We start from the raw sequence: 13,861 nt of genomic DNA, 5'->3' as shown, positions 1-13,861 counted from the left end.
TATGGATAAGGAGGCAGTTGATCCCTACAATGTCCTGTGTAGTTTTAAGCGAGTCACTTAATTGCTCTCACCTTCTGTTTCCCTACCTGTGAGTTGGGCCATGAAAGAGAATGGGGACATCCTTTATAAAGGGCCACACAAGCATTAATGAGTGTTATTAAAGTTGATTTCTCAGGCAGATCCCAGAGTTGGTACCTGAAAGTTGCAATGTTTCCTACAGAACATCAGGCAAATTACTTCAAGTATTTCTTGGCTTATAATTATAATTCTTTCTTAGTGCAAGTTGTTGTCTTTTTTAGAAAGAAGACACATTTTTAGAGAAAAACACATCCTAAAAGTGACAAACTGACTACATAGAAACCCAGAAAGACTCTTAAGAGATAATGCATTTCTCATCGATTTGGCTTTAAAAAACTATATTTTGTTTGGAGGAGAGGATAGAAAAAGGTTTGTCCATTCTGCCATAAGGATGCCTCCATTTCACTATGCCGGAGTTGATGAACAAGGTCTTCTTTCAAGGTGAATGTTAAATACTCTCCTCTTAAAAATTTCTTTTAATAATCAACTCCAGGAGCAGTCCACGGCATGCATAAGAAAAGTCAGATGCAAATTGGTGATCATCAAATGGGAGTTATAAGGTACTTATAAAGATTAAATAAGATTTTATATATATATATATTTTGTTTGTTTGTTTGTTTTTTGATGAGGAAGATTGGCAAGCTCAGGGCCGACCTTCCTCCTTTTGCTTGAGGAAGATTGTCCCTGAGCTAACATCTATGCCAATAGTCCTCTATTTTTTTGTGTGTGTGTGTGAGGAAGATCAGCCCTGAGCTAACATCCATGCTAATCCTCCTCTTTTTTTGCTGAGGAAGAGTGGCTCTGAGCTAACATCTATTGCCAATCCTCCTCCTTTTTTTTCCCCCCAAAGCCCCAGTAGATAGTTGTATGTCATAGTTGCTCATCCTTCTAGTTGCTGTATGTGGGACGCGGCCTCAGCATGGCCGGACAAGCGGTGCGTCAGTGCGAGCCCAGGATCCGAACCCGGGCCACCAGTAGCAGAGCGTGCGCACTTAACTGCTAAGCCACGGGGCCGGCCCAATAGTCCTCTATTTTGTATGTGGGACGCCACCACAACATGGCTTGACGAGTGGTGTGTAGGTCCACACCTGGAATCTGAACCCTGGAACCCTGGGCCACTGAAGCAGAGCACACAAACCTAACCATTATGCCGCCGGGCCGGCCCCAGATAATATATATTTTAAACGCCTAATGAAGTAAATGACCAAGAAGTCTTAGCTTCTTATGAATAGTATGGTATTGAGGGAGCCATCTGTGTTTTTGAAGAAAAGGATGCAAGGATGCCAGCTGCATGGGGAAAGAAACGGTGCTAAGCTTTCTCTATGGTAACATATTGGAGGGGGGACCCTGGTTATATAGTTTTTTATCCAGGAAGACAAGCTCTTTCTACCTTTGTAGTGTGATTCCAAGTGCCCTGTCCTGTTTCCTTTGAGCCAATGTATTTCTGAGAAGTGACCTCCCTCCCTTTGAACCAGTCCCCGGTCTCCTTAGCACCTGTCTTTTCTGCAAGGGCTCAGCCTTTGTGTGTCTCCTCTTCACACAAACACACCCCACCCGACTCTGCCCACCATTTCATCCTCTTGACCAAGGAAGATTTGGGGACTGTAGCTCTGCTCCCTTGGCCTCTATTCCACATCATGGTCCAATTGCTCCTCCTTACTGCCTGCTTTTCCTCAGAGTGGCCCTTACACAATGCCGGGCAGGTTGGGGAAAATGCTTGTGACAAGTGAGTGTGTACTCCTTTGATCCTAGGGGAATGGTGGTGGTGGGGAATGTACACAGAGAAATGAAAATGACGGTGCCTTTCCCCAGAGCGCACACTAGTTGCTCTGGGAAGCCAGGGAGGACTGTGGCTTTGCCAAGTGTTTTCTGCCTTGTTTTATCAAATGTTGTCTCTTCCTACAATAATCCTGGGGACTCTTTTCATCCCAGGGTTTCATTCCAAATGGAATGTTAAGAGGGTTCAGATGCTGAGAGACAGGTCAGGGCAGTGGGGGTGGGGAGAGGTGTGAGCTTGTCCAGATCTGTGGCTTTGCCAGGACTGTTTTTAAGTTGACACAGGGCTAAAGAAAAAGCCCCTTGCTTTGATCTTAGGGACTTCCTGGGTAGACTGTCTGATTAGATAAAGATCACGTATCCACCTCCCCCATCCTTTAGGAAGTAATCTAAGCTTTGCAGCCGTTCCTTGTCCTGCACTCCTGTCTCCTTCTCAAAGTCTGTCTCTCTGTCTCATTGAGTCCTTCTCTGGGTCTTGGGTTTTTCTTTCTGTTTGAGCAGGAAAAGGAGCCTGAGAAAATAAGGCACTTCTTCCCCCTTTAATTCTTAAGTTGTTTAGAAACAAAGGGAAATCTTGTTCTGAGAGCCTCATATGGACCTCGTCTGGTCCTGGGCATCAAAGGGAATTGGTCTCTGTTTGCAACATGGTCAGCGGCTGGGATGCTACGAAGCAAGCGAGTTGGCAGGTGGCGGGTTTGGAGAGAGAAATACAGTCAGTCCCCTGCGCTGGATTCATCAGCCAAGACAACAGGCTGTGAGATATATGGGGGGGTTCTCTTCTCTTAGAGCAACCTGTAACTCTTTAACCCAGATCCCACACCCAGGAGCTGCACCACCAACTGTCTTTGACAGTGATGAACTGACTTGCTCTTGGGAGTGGGGCAATTGTAAGAAACGCTTGAACCTAAAGAGCTGCCAATTGAAAATCATCTAGGCCAGATCACGGCTTTCCAGCTTTCTTCAGGAGAATCTCTGCATGACATTAAAAAATAAGACTTTGCAAAAGGGGACTTGCACTTTTAATATTTTATTTTATTTAATCCCCTGTGCTGATCACTGTTCTAAGTGATACGCGCACACACCATTTACATAATATAAATGTTAACTTATTAAATCTTCATGACAACCCTATGAGCAACAGTACAATTTGCTAACCACACTTTACAGATGAGAAAACTAAGGCACAGAGACATGAAGTGTCTTGCTCCAGGTCACACAGCTAGCATGTGGCAGATTAAGGATTCAAACCTAGGCAGTCTAGCCCAAGAATGTGACTCTGCTGCCTGCCAACCCCACACCCCGCTCCCCACCCCCGACACACACACACACTTAGAAATTCACTATGAAAATACACATGGAAAGAAAAGTTATGAATTTATGAATTCAATAATATTTTAAAATATTTACATACACGTGAAAAATATTCACATATTTATATGGGAAGCAGCTGAATGTAGCAGTTTATTCATCAGTTTCATGAACATTTCTCTGAGAGCCAGCTGTGTGTGCCAGGCCCTAGCCGGGTGCTGGGGATTGAATGGTGACTTAAACACACCAGGTCCCCATGTTTAACCTGAGGCTTCAAGGCAACAGATCCAAGAGACCAAGGATTGCGTTTACACGGCAATGCTACTGAGGGTTTTAGATGCTGTGAGGCCAGGGTTCTGGAACTTCCTGGAACAGAGCACTTCTCTCCTTGGGTCCAAGCAGCAGTGGTCACTTATCTAGAGAGGACAAGCCATGCTTGAGGCAGCGTGCTGTAGCCGGGCTCTGCCTAGTCTGACCACACACTTTGACAATTATCACAGTCAGGATTCGCATGGTTTAGGCCTCTGTGGAAGAAACTACTCATTTTCTCTCCAGTATCTTCTTTATTTGTCATCGAATCCTTATTTGTTAGCTGGGACTCATGGCTTCCCCGGATAAAGATGATATTCCTTTCCTCTATGCAAAGAGAAATGGTGTCGGCAACTTTTGGGAAGTTCCTTTACACTCCTTCCTCTTTTTTGCTGACTGGAATATGAATGTGATGGCTGGAGCTTGGGCAGTCATCTTAGACCACAGAGTGGAAACTGCTTGAAGAGAACTGTGCAGCAATGAGATTGAAGGAAGCTGGATCCCATACCTATCTGGGACTATTTACCTCTAGACTTATTTTTCACATGAGAGAAATGCACTTTTATCTTATTTAAGCCATGGTTACCTTGTTTTTCTCTAACCTAATGTAGCTAAACCTAATCCTAATTGATAAAGCATCTCTCTTAAATAATATGTGATGTGGTTTTACTCATTTGAATCTTTCTGAAGCTACTTCATATCTGTCCAATATTCTTCCTCTGCCTTTAAATTAACCAGAGTTAAGGTCTCCTGTTCTCAGCCTTGAGCCCCAATGGGTACCATCTGTCTCTAAGTTCTGCCCTTGGGTTTGCAATCACAGGATGACACCAGTGCTTTTAGGGTTAAAATACCTCCTCAAACGCAAAGCTCAGATACCACACAGAACTCTGCCAATGAAGTCTGAACTCTCTTGGGAATTTGGGAAGTATTTTTGTTTGAGGCATACTGTACCATCCTCTCCATGGATTCGTCTTAGTTCCTGGAAAAAAGACAACATCCTGTGCTTTTCTAGGGCCCATGAGCCCCTCAGCGGTGCTGGGGGTGGGAGTAGGGGCTCTCACTGCAGGGCGTGGTCAGTGGGGCTAGTGGTCCCAGTTATTGGTTACTTCCCACAGGAACGGGAGCCCAGGGCCCCTATCTCTGCAGCTCCACGCGCTGACTTCAGGAACCCGGGTCAGCTCCTCAAAGCAGGCTGGGCTGGTTCTCTAGCCCCCAATCCTTAGGTGGGGTTTTCAGAACTGCCAGTGCGTTCTTCCCTCCGTGTGGTGCCAGTGTTGCTGGCTGCCTCCCTGCTCACCAGAGGAGCCCTGGACAGTCCCTGTGGGACCTGCGCTGGTCAGAGAGCCCCCTGCCTTGACCCAGACTCCAGCCACACCACCTGCCAGGGGCCCTGCTGGGGCTGTAGTCCCGTGGATGACAGGACGCCATGCCCCTCCTGGGCCTCTCTCATGTCCTGTGTGTGTGTGTGTGTGTGTGTGTGTGTGTGTGTGTGGTGGTGGGGCGCTTAACTTGCAGTAATCTTTTTCCTGTAGCCAAAACTTAACCCCTTCCTGTCTTGAGGCATCATAGCAACCTGAGAACTCTAGAAAACAACTGTCTTTTTTTTTTTTTGACAAGTAAATGAGGTAGAAAGTGGGATTTTTTTTCAAGCTGCCATTTTGCTTTTCTTTTTTCCCTTTAGTTCTTTCTTTTCTCTAATCTGTGCCTTGTCTAGGGATAGCTCTCTTCTCCCACTCTCCTAGTGACTGTTCCCTGTTAGGATTAAGTGAGGCTGCTTCCTCAACCCTTGGCCTCTGGGAGACTCCGACAGGCCCCTGGTGCACCTGAGCTCTGTCTTCCATGACTTCTAGTTTCTGACTAGAAGCAGAAACACCTGGCACGCCAGGCTCACATCTGGTTCATCCAGCGGAAGCCAGAAGTTGCTCATAGTCTAGTTGTTCTTACCCTGATTGGTTTCCTGAAATTGGACTTTTCAGAGGAGCAGAGTGTGGGAGAAATCTGATGGCAGACTTGAATGCTGAGTGGTCAGCTTCCGCAGTGGGCTGGGCCGCAATAAAGACCATGGGGGTCAGGGTAAATCCCATGTGGTTTTGATACCGAACCTCTCAATCTCAAGTTCGTGTGCCCCATGCCCAGCAAGCCAAACACTGAGACATCGGCACTTGGAGATGGAGAAAGATTTATTTGAATTGGCCAAAACGAGGAGGTGGGAGCCTGGGTTTGCTCCCATCCACCTCCCCAAGAACAGAAAGCAGGGGGGTTTTACAGAGCTAAGGGGCTTGGCAGGAGGAGCTTCAGAGAAACAAAGGGGTCACTCCCGACATGCCCTTGGGCCGTCTGACTTCTGGTCTTCCATGGCTGCAGAGGGTCAGCCAGCCCTCCGTGACTGCAACCTCCCCGAAGGCATTCTCTTTCTTCTGCAAAACAAGCTCACAAGTCCTCTGGAAAACAAAACAAGCTCACAACTCCTCAAGACCCCAGAGTCACCCCTCAAGTTAAACAGGAAAACAGCAAATTGGTTTAATATCTACAGTGCCCCTCAGGTACCCGGCTTCAGTTTCAGAGGGCCCACCTGAATTGGAAGGTGCTCAGATGAGAATCAAATCTCACTCCCTCACACCCACCCAGATGCTGGTTTGATGGAGGCAAGGTGGGGCAGAGGGGACAGAAGTAAGCAGAGATACCATCTCCACGTTGCAAGCACAAACGGTGAAAGAAATATGGATATGGAGCCAGACATACCCAGGTTTAAATATGGATGCATTCGTGTGGTCGTGGGCAAGTCTTTCCATCCCCTCAGCGTTGGGGTCCTCACCTATGATGTTTTTAAAAGATGATTAAGTGAGACGATTCCCCAGTCCAGTGTCCAGCACAAAGGAGATGCTTAGTAAGCAGGCGTTTCAGCCTGAGATGGCAGCGAGTGGCCCAGACCTGGCGTTTTTGTGGCTCCTGCTTCCTCTGCAGCGTTGGGGGCAGGACTGCAGGGGGTGGTGAGTGGGAACTATGACTCAGCAAGGCTGTGGGCCTGGCTCCAGGTCTCCCTCCAGTCGATGCTGATTCCCAGGTTCCCAGTCCAGCACTCTGTTTATCCCAGACTGTGCACATGCGAGAGAAAGGGAGAAGTCAGCGAGAGGCAGTGGTTGCTTCTCCTGGAGGAACCAACGCAGCTGGGAGGAGTAGCTTCACCACCTGGGAGCAGCTGAAGACTGAGGGCCCAAGGTCCATATTAACTATTGTTAACCAACCGGGGCTGGCCACGTCCTCCTCTGTGTGTGGACTCATAATGTGCCAAGGGGCGTTAGAATCACCACCTTGTAGGATGCCTTCTAACCTCATGACATCATTTATTTTTCCTTCTCAGTTTTGTTTATTTTTAGTACTTAGTTTAAAATATATCACACATACAGAAAATAATGTAACAATTGTATGTTATCCAATACTCAGATTTAACCAGTATTAGCATTTTGCCATATATATTTTTTTAGGCTTCTTTTTTTAAAAAAAAAAATAAAATAGTACCTCTAAAGTTTCTCTCCTTCTCCACCCACTCACTGTCAGCCATCCCCAGAGGTAACTATTATCTTGAAGTTGGTGATTAGCCTTCCCATGCATAATTTAGTACTTTTATTACCTATATCAGTGTCCAGACATAATACAGTATTGTTTTGAGAGTTTTTAAATTACTGAAATTGTATAATACTTTACATATCCATTTGCAATTTGCTTTTTTACACATTGTATTTTCATGACACATTTGTGACAATATGCATGGCTCTGGATCATTTATTTTAACAGCTAGATAGTACTCTATCTTATGAATATAACATAGTTTATCTGTCCATTCCTCTGTTGGTGGACAATTTAATTTATTTCCAATTTTTGATAATACAAAAAAGAACCTCAGGAGTGAAATTGGTGAATTCTGCTACATGACAGCTTCAACTTTATTAGGTATAGTCAAATTGTTCTCCAATTTACAAGTAGTGGTGATAGAGAGTTTCTGTTTTCTCACTGTCTTGACAACACTTGGTATTATCAAACTTGTTTTCCTAAATAAAATGTGGCAACTTTAGCTTTTTAATTACAACCACCATAATTAATCACGCCCTCATCTGGTCCCACTGCACCTATCACACTGTATTATAGTCATCTGAGTTAGTCACCCCTACCGAGCCATTCATTTACGACAGGGTTCCTGTCTGTTCCTTTTTGTGTCTCCAGTACCTAGCGTGGTGAATGGTGACAGGCACACAGTTGGTGCACAGTACACAAGTGCTGACTTAAACATAAAGAAGAAAGAGATCCAAGAACAGAACAGCCAGGGAAGACTTAGTGAGGGGGTACAACCAAGATTGGTCAAAGAACTGGAACCTTCAAACACTCCTGGATAGAGTTAACCAATATAATCACTTTGGAAAACTCTTGGGCTATATCTACTAATGCTGTGCATGCCCTGTGACCTGCTAATTTCCAAAAGAACTATTGTGTATATAAGCACCAAAAGACACACCCTGGACTGTTCATAGCAGCACTATTTGTAAAAGTTCTAAACTGGCAGCCACCCAAATGCCTACCCATGGTAGAACGGTTAAATAGAAATGTGCAATTCTAGACAGTGACGAGAATGAATGACCCACACCTGCAAGCAGCAATATGGGAGAATCTCACAATATGATGTTGAGCAAAAGATGCCAGACCTCAGGGAGCATAGGCTGTATAATTCCATTTACTTGAAGTTCAAAATCCAGCAAAACTAGCCTAGTGTAGAAGTCGTGCTATTGATTACTTTTAGTAGGAAGTGTGTACTGATTGGAAGGAAGCCCAGGAGTGCTGGTAATGTTTATTTCTTTATTTTGCATTGAGGTAAAATTTATATACGATGAAATTCAATTTTTTTTGTGAGGAAGGTTAGCCCTGAGCTAATACCTGTTGCCAATCTCTCTCTTTTTCGCTCGGGAAGATTGGCCCTGAGCTAACATCTGTGCCCATCTTCCTCCATTTTTATATCTGGGATGTCTGCCATCGCATGGCTTGATAAGCGGTGCATAGGTCCGCACCCGAGATCCGAACCCCCAAACCCCAGGCCGCTGAAGTGGAGCAGAGAACCGGGTGGGTCTCTGAAATTCAGTTTTTTTAAGTGCACAAGTCAATGAGTTTTGAGAAATGCATACAGTTCTGTAGCCGATAATCAAGATATAGAACATTTCTGGCGCTGGCCCAGTGGTATAGTGGTTAAGTTCGCGTGCTCTGCATCAGCGGCCCAGGGTTCACAGGTTTGGATCCCGGGCATGGACCTACACACCACTAATCAAGCCATGCTGTGGTGGTGTCCCACATACAAAAAATAGAGGAAGATTGGCAACAGATGTTAGCTCAGGGTCAATCTTCTTCACCAAAAAAAAAAAAACCAAAAAAGATATGGAACATTTCTATCACCCCAGAGAGCTCTCTTGTGAACCTTATGTTCTATTTCTTGACCTTGGTCATGGGTGTTGGTTACATGGGTGTGTTCACTTCTTGAAAATTCATTGTTCCGCACACTTATGACACGTGCATTTTTCTGAATGTTTTATGTCAATAAAATGTTTGAAGAGTATTTTTAAAAAAGATTGTCCCAAAGAATGGCAACTGGCTACAAGATGGCCAACTGGGTGGTAGAAAGGCTGGAAAGGAGCAGTGAGGAAGGTGATTGGAACGGTGCAGTGTAGAAATCTCGGAGAAGAGCCTGCACTTTTATCTCAAGCTTCAGTTTTCTACATTTGCTGCTGGTGAGTGATGTGATCCAGCCTTCATCTTCCTAGAACTGGATCCCTGCTTTCCTGTTTTTTTTTCTTGCCTGTAATAGCAGGAGGGAGTACTCAAGAATGGCTCAGTGGCGGGGTATTTCCTGAGACATGGAGAAGGTGGCCTCAGCCTCCACTCAGTAGAGTTCCCAGGTAAGGACCCTAAAACATTCTTGACAGAAAGTTCTGGCCTCCATAGCAATCAGCACAGAACCCCTTGCTCGCTTTTGACTGGAGGAATCCTGATCATGTGGCTCTGAGGTGTGAGACTTTTAGAAATCTCTTCCTGGTCTTGGCTGGGCAGGACCAGTCATCCCTGAGAGGGGATTTGAAGGCTCCTTGGGGACAGGTGCATCAGTGATGTAAATCTCTCCAGTCTTCCCCTGTGTAAAGACCTCACTTTAGTTATGTTGACAACAGGGCCAGTGAGTTACTTTAGAGGCCCCAAAAAGGATTTTGCCTTGGGAGATCCTGGCTTTTTTCTTTGCCTTTCTCCGTTTGCTGAGCTCTCCAAGGTGAAAAAAACAAAAAACAAAAACAAGCTGAATGTAGAGAGGTATAAAGGAGGGTATGGTTAGACAAAGCGAAACTGCGCATCTAGTGGTGTAAAATCTTAAAGTGGTGCTTGTTAAGATCTGCTCTCATTCCCTTTCACTAAGGCATTAAAGACGTACTTCATTTAGACTGCTCCCTTCCATGGCAAATAAACCTAATATTTAACCATGACCTTTATGAAAATAAACTTAGCTGCATAGAAAAAAATTCTTTTTTCTTTTTTAAAAGTCAGGCTTGAAAGTTTTATATCCTTTGAGTCATATTCTTGAAGCATTTGGCTGGTTAATTCAAGAAATGTTACTTTCCCAATTCAAACATGACATTTTGAAAATCATCCATGAATTACATGCCTCAAGAATGAAAGGCTTTTCTGTACCATTTGAAAGATTTTTTTTTCATTTTGAGGGCAATCATGAATATCTACAAGGGCACGTTTATTACTCCCAGAACAGATAGAAAATTAGCAAAGTCATAAAATTCTTACGCAGTTTTGCTATTGCAGCTGTGTCTCAACCCAGTCCTCCGCCAATTTCCCTGCCACTAAAATGGTTAAGGATGATATTATTTTTGCCATTACAGGCAAGGCACTGGTCTTTGTATGTTGGCTTTCCAAATCTCTACAAGGAGAACTAAAAAAAAAAAGAAAAAAGAAGGATCTGTATCTAAGCTTTGTTCTTCTAGTGGGGTTCAACAAAGAGTTGCTAGTCCCATAAATTTGTTCCTGAAAAGTCTTTCCTTCTGATCCTGGAAAACGTCCCTCTTCTTCTAATCCCATATGGTAAACCAAAACTAAACCTCAGAAAAGCAACTGGCTATAAGCTTTCTGCCTTAATTTACACTACTGTATTCAGGGTCTGTACACATGGATGTATGTTTCTCTATGTACCCACCCAGTAATTACTGAGCCAAGCCTTTAATTTGTCTGAAATCATGCAGGCATAATGGTGACAACCCACACATTTTTCCATTGGAAATTGTAAATGGATGACAGAGAGAAGCCGCCCCTCCACTCCCCACACACACTTCCTGGGAAGCTTTTTCATGACTCTTTGTATGTCAGACCAGAATCAGTGCTCATGGGGTGTCAGTCACTGTTGCTCAGTTGATTAGAGCAGTGCTTCTCAAAGTGTGGTCTACAGAGCAGGACTGGTCTGTAGGCAGCACAGAGATGGATTCAAAAATTAAGAAAATGTGTTCAGGAAGTTTTAGAGATATTTGGCAGAATCATTGTCTGTCTGTTGATCTAATCATAAAAACTGGCAGTTTATATTTATTTTGTGAAAAATAAATGGTATTGAAATCTTGTAGAGCTCCTCACTTTGGCTAGAATGAGCTTGAATTTTCTTTTTTGGTAGAGCTATCACCAACAGCAAAACCTCGCCTCCATGTAAGCATGATGACAATAATATTATAAACTTATATTTCAAAAGCACTAGGTAAGCACTAAAGCATGAAGTGATGTCTTGGTTTGAAGCCACTCCCCGCCCGGCCCCGAAACATATCCAGAGAAAAGGATCTGAGCAAGTAGCTTATTTGGGAGATGATTCCAGCGAGCAACAGTTGGGAAGTGGGGAAGAAAGATAGGGAAGGGAAGGAGGCCAATAAATGATGTGTTAGCAAGTAGGTTATCAATGTGGGTGACGGGAGCTCAGTCCCACTGGGAGCTCTGGGAATGGTGTAAAATATGCTTCAGAATTTGCCCCACTTGAGGGATGAGACAGATGGGTATTCATCTACCAAGTTCCTGTCAGTCGACTGTTAAGTGCTGCTGGAGGGCACTGTTAACTCCCTGGCACTTCAGTCTGCCTCTGTGCAAGCTGAATGGGCTCCAGTGGCCAGAGAAAGTCATCAGGCAAAGACCCGCAGGAGCTGCCAGTTGAAAGTTGGGCTGGTCTGTACAGATGCAGAAAGTGCCAAAGGGACATGTGGGACATCAAAAGCATCTGCCAGTGGGTAGGTAGGACAGGTGGTCTTATCCCAATTTACAGATAGGAAACTGAGGTCCACTTTAGCAATATAATACAATGTGGAAGATGGCAATGGGGTGAGAAGGATCTCTCCCTTTGGTTACCTCCTTTGGGCCCAGCCAGAGCCCCTTCCACCAGCTTTCTTTCCTGCTGTGTGTAATCAGGTAGATGGTGGTCTGCCTGTGTGGCAGAGACTGACTAGGTGCTCACACAGCCCATCTCTGCTTCCGGGCCCACAACTGGACTCCATTTCCCAGCCTCCCTTGCAGAAGAGTGTGGCATGTAGCAGATCTGCGGAGATTGAGTGGAAATGATGTACAGTACTTCCCTGACCAAACTATGCAAAACTTTATGCATATTCTCCCTGCTCTTTATTTTACTCTTTAAGCAGTCTGGAATAGAGAAGACCCCCAGGGCATCCTAAAGAGTCATGCCTTGAAGATGGCAGAGCCACAACATGGAAGGAGCCTGGGTCCCTGGGTCATGACTTAGAGGAGAACCACTTGACCAGAAACATACTCTTTAGATGTTTATTGTGTTAAGCAATTGCAATTTTGAAGATTATCTGTTACAGCAACTAGCATTACCTTAAATAATGCAACATACACGTGTGATCAAATAATTTATTTTTCTTTATATCACTTACCATTATCTCAGATTGTGTACTTAATTTATTATCTGTCTACCCTCCAACAGGAAGACTTGGATTTGTACACTGCTGTATCTCTGGCATCTGGAACAATGCCTGGCAACTAGTACATGCTCAATAAATAATTGTCCAGTGAGTAAACGCCAGTGCCCAACCTTCATTGCACATGGTACATGACAAGCCCTGTGCTAAGAGCTTCATATCTCTTATCTTATTTCATTCTCACAGCAACTGTATGTGGAAACTGGAATGCATAGAGCCTGATTAAATTATCCATTGGTACCCAGCAGGCAAGTGAGGGAGCCAGGATTGGAATCCAGGCAGTCTGACTCAACCCTCAAACTCTTAAGCCCTCTGCACATTGCCCAAAGACATCTGCCAGGTGTAGTGCTAGGAGCTGGGGGTGTAGGAAAGCATGAGACACAGCACCTGTCCCTGAGATCCACCCAACAGGCAACAGTTAGCACGGGGCTTGTGTTCAGTGGGGAAAACAGTCTCTGTTCTCATCCACGGAGCAGGCTATCTTCTAGAAATGTCAGGCTCTGCTACTCACTCAGCCTGAGCAAGGGCTCAGCTACAAGATTAAACTCCTCTTACAGAATATGAGAGAACTGAGCAAAATACATAGAGATAAAGCCAGAACCTCTGTCACCAATGTGAGATACCATAAAGGTTGGTGCAGGGACATTTGGCAGATTTGAACAATTTGAGAAAAGGCAGAGTGAGTTGGAGCAAAAACCCTGATCCTGTGTGTTTGGAAGAGTTAGGAAGAGAGTAGAGTAAGGGGTAAGGTTAAGAACGTGGACTTGGTGATCAGGCCGAACTGGCTTCAACCAGCTCTGCCATTTACGGAGCATTATGATCTTGGACAAGCTAGCTAACCTTGCTGGGGCTTCTTTTTCCTCGTCTGAAGTGCATGTAATGTGCCTGGCTCCCACGGTAAAGTGATTAGCACAGAGGCACAAAGCATGTGCTCAGGAGAGGGTGGCTGGTATAGTACCTGTTCTTTGACCTTTGACTCCCGGTCTTAGGATGAGGAAATCTACCCTCTTGGCCACTGAGCTACAAAGACAGACAGGCCTGGGAGACTAATCATGGCAGATGCTTGACCTGGGGCTGAAGAGAAAGGTCAGCTCTTCCAGATTTCTCCCTCCCCCTTCCCATGTGCAGCCACTAGAGGGCCTTGGGCATCTGTTTGCCACTATCGGCTTGCTCAGATGTGGCACCCAAGAGGCCCGGTGGATTACTAGAAAAGGGACTCTCTTTCCAGGAAGAGGCAAAGGAGCAAAGCATCCCATGAGAGGCGTTTGCAGAGCAGCTCCTGAGGGGTCCTATTTACAGGGGCTGCAGGCGAAGTGCAGACAGCTGACTCTGCTGCGGGCAAAGTCAGCCCTTGAGCACGTGATCTACTTTCCATGGGGGACTTCCCTAGGGTT

General features: G+C 45.0%; 1 protein-coding gene across 3 annotated transcripts in view; it reads right to left on the bottom strand.

Annotated features, from left to right (window-relative positions):
• Positions 1–5,639: 5,639 nt before the first annotated feature.
• Positions 5,640–13,861, bottom strand: part of ISM1 (isthmin 1) — an 85,010-nt gene continuing 76,788 nt past the window's right edge. Inside the window, exons 6-8 of one of the 3 annotated variants that reach the window (XM_087445617.1) lie at positions 6,403–6,566; positions 6,214–6,286; positions 5,640–5,888 (exon numbers count right to left, since the gene is read on the bottom strand). In XM_087445617.1, coding sequence (XP_087301743.1) covers positions 5,734–5,888; positions 6,214–6,286; positions 6,403–6,566 — 392 coding nt within the window. In that variant the 3' untranslated portion in view covers positions 5,640–5,733. Of the gene's footprint in view, positions 5,913–6,213; positions 6,567–13,861 lie in introns of all 3 variants that reach the window. The other 2 variants (XM_087445619.1, XR_015555651.1) reach the window with 2 other exon arrangements.

Source organism: Ceratotherium simum, chromosome 21, assembly GCF_057802395.1.
Source record: "Ceratotherium simum simum isolate JZ-2026a chromosome 21, ASM5780239v1, whole genome shotgun sequence".
Lineage (NCBI taxonomy): Eukaryota > Metazoa > Chordata > Mammalia > Perissodactyla > Rhinocerotidae > Ceratotherium > Ceratotherium simum.
This window is presented reverse-complemented; position numbering and strand designations above follow the sequence as displayed.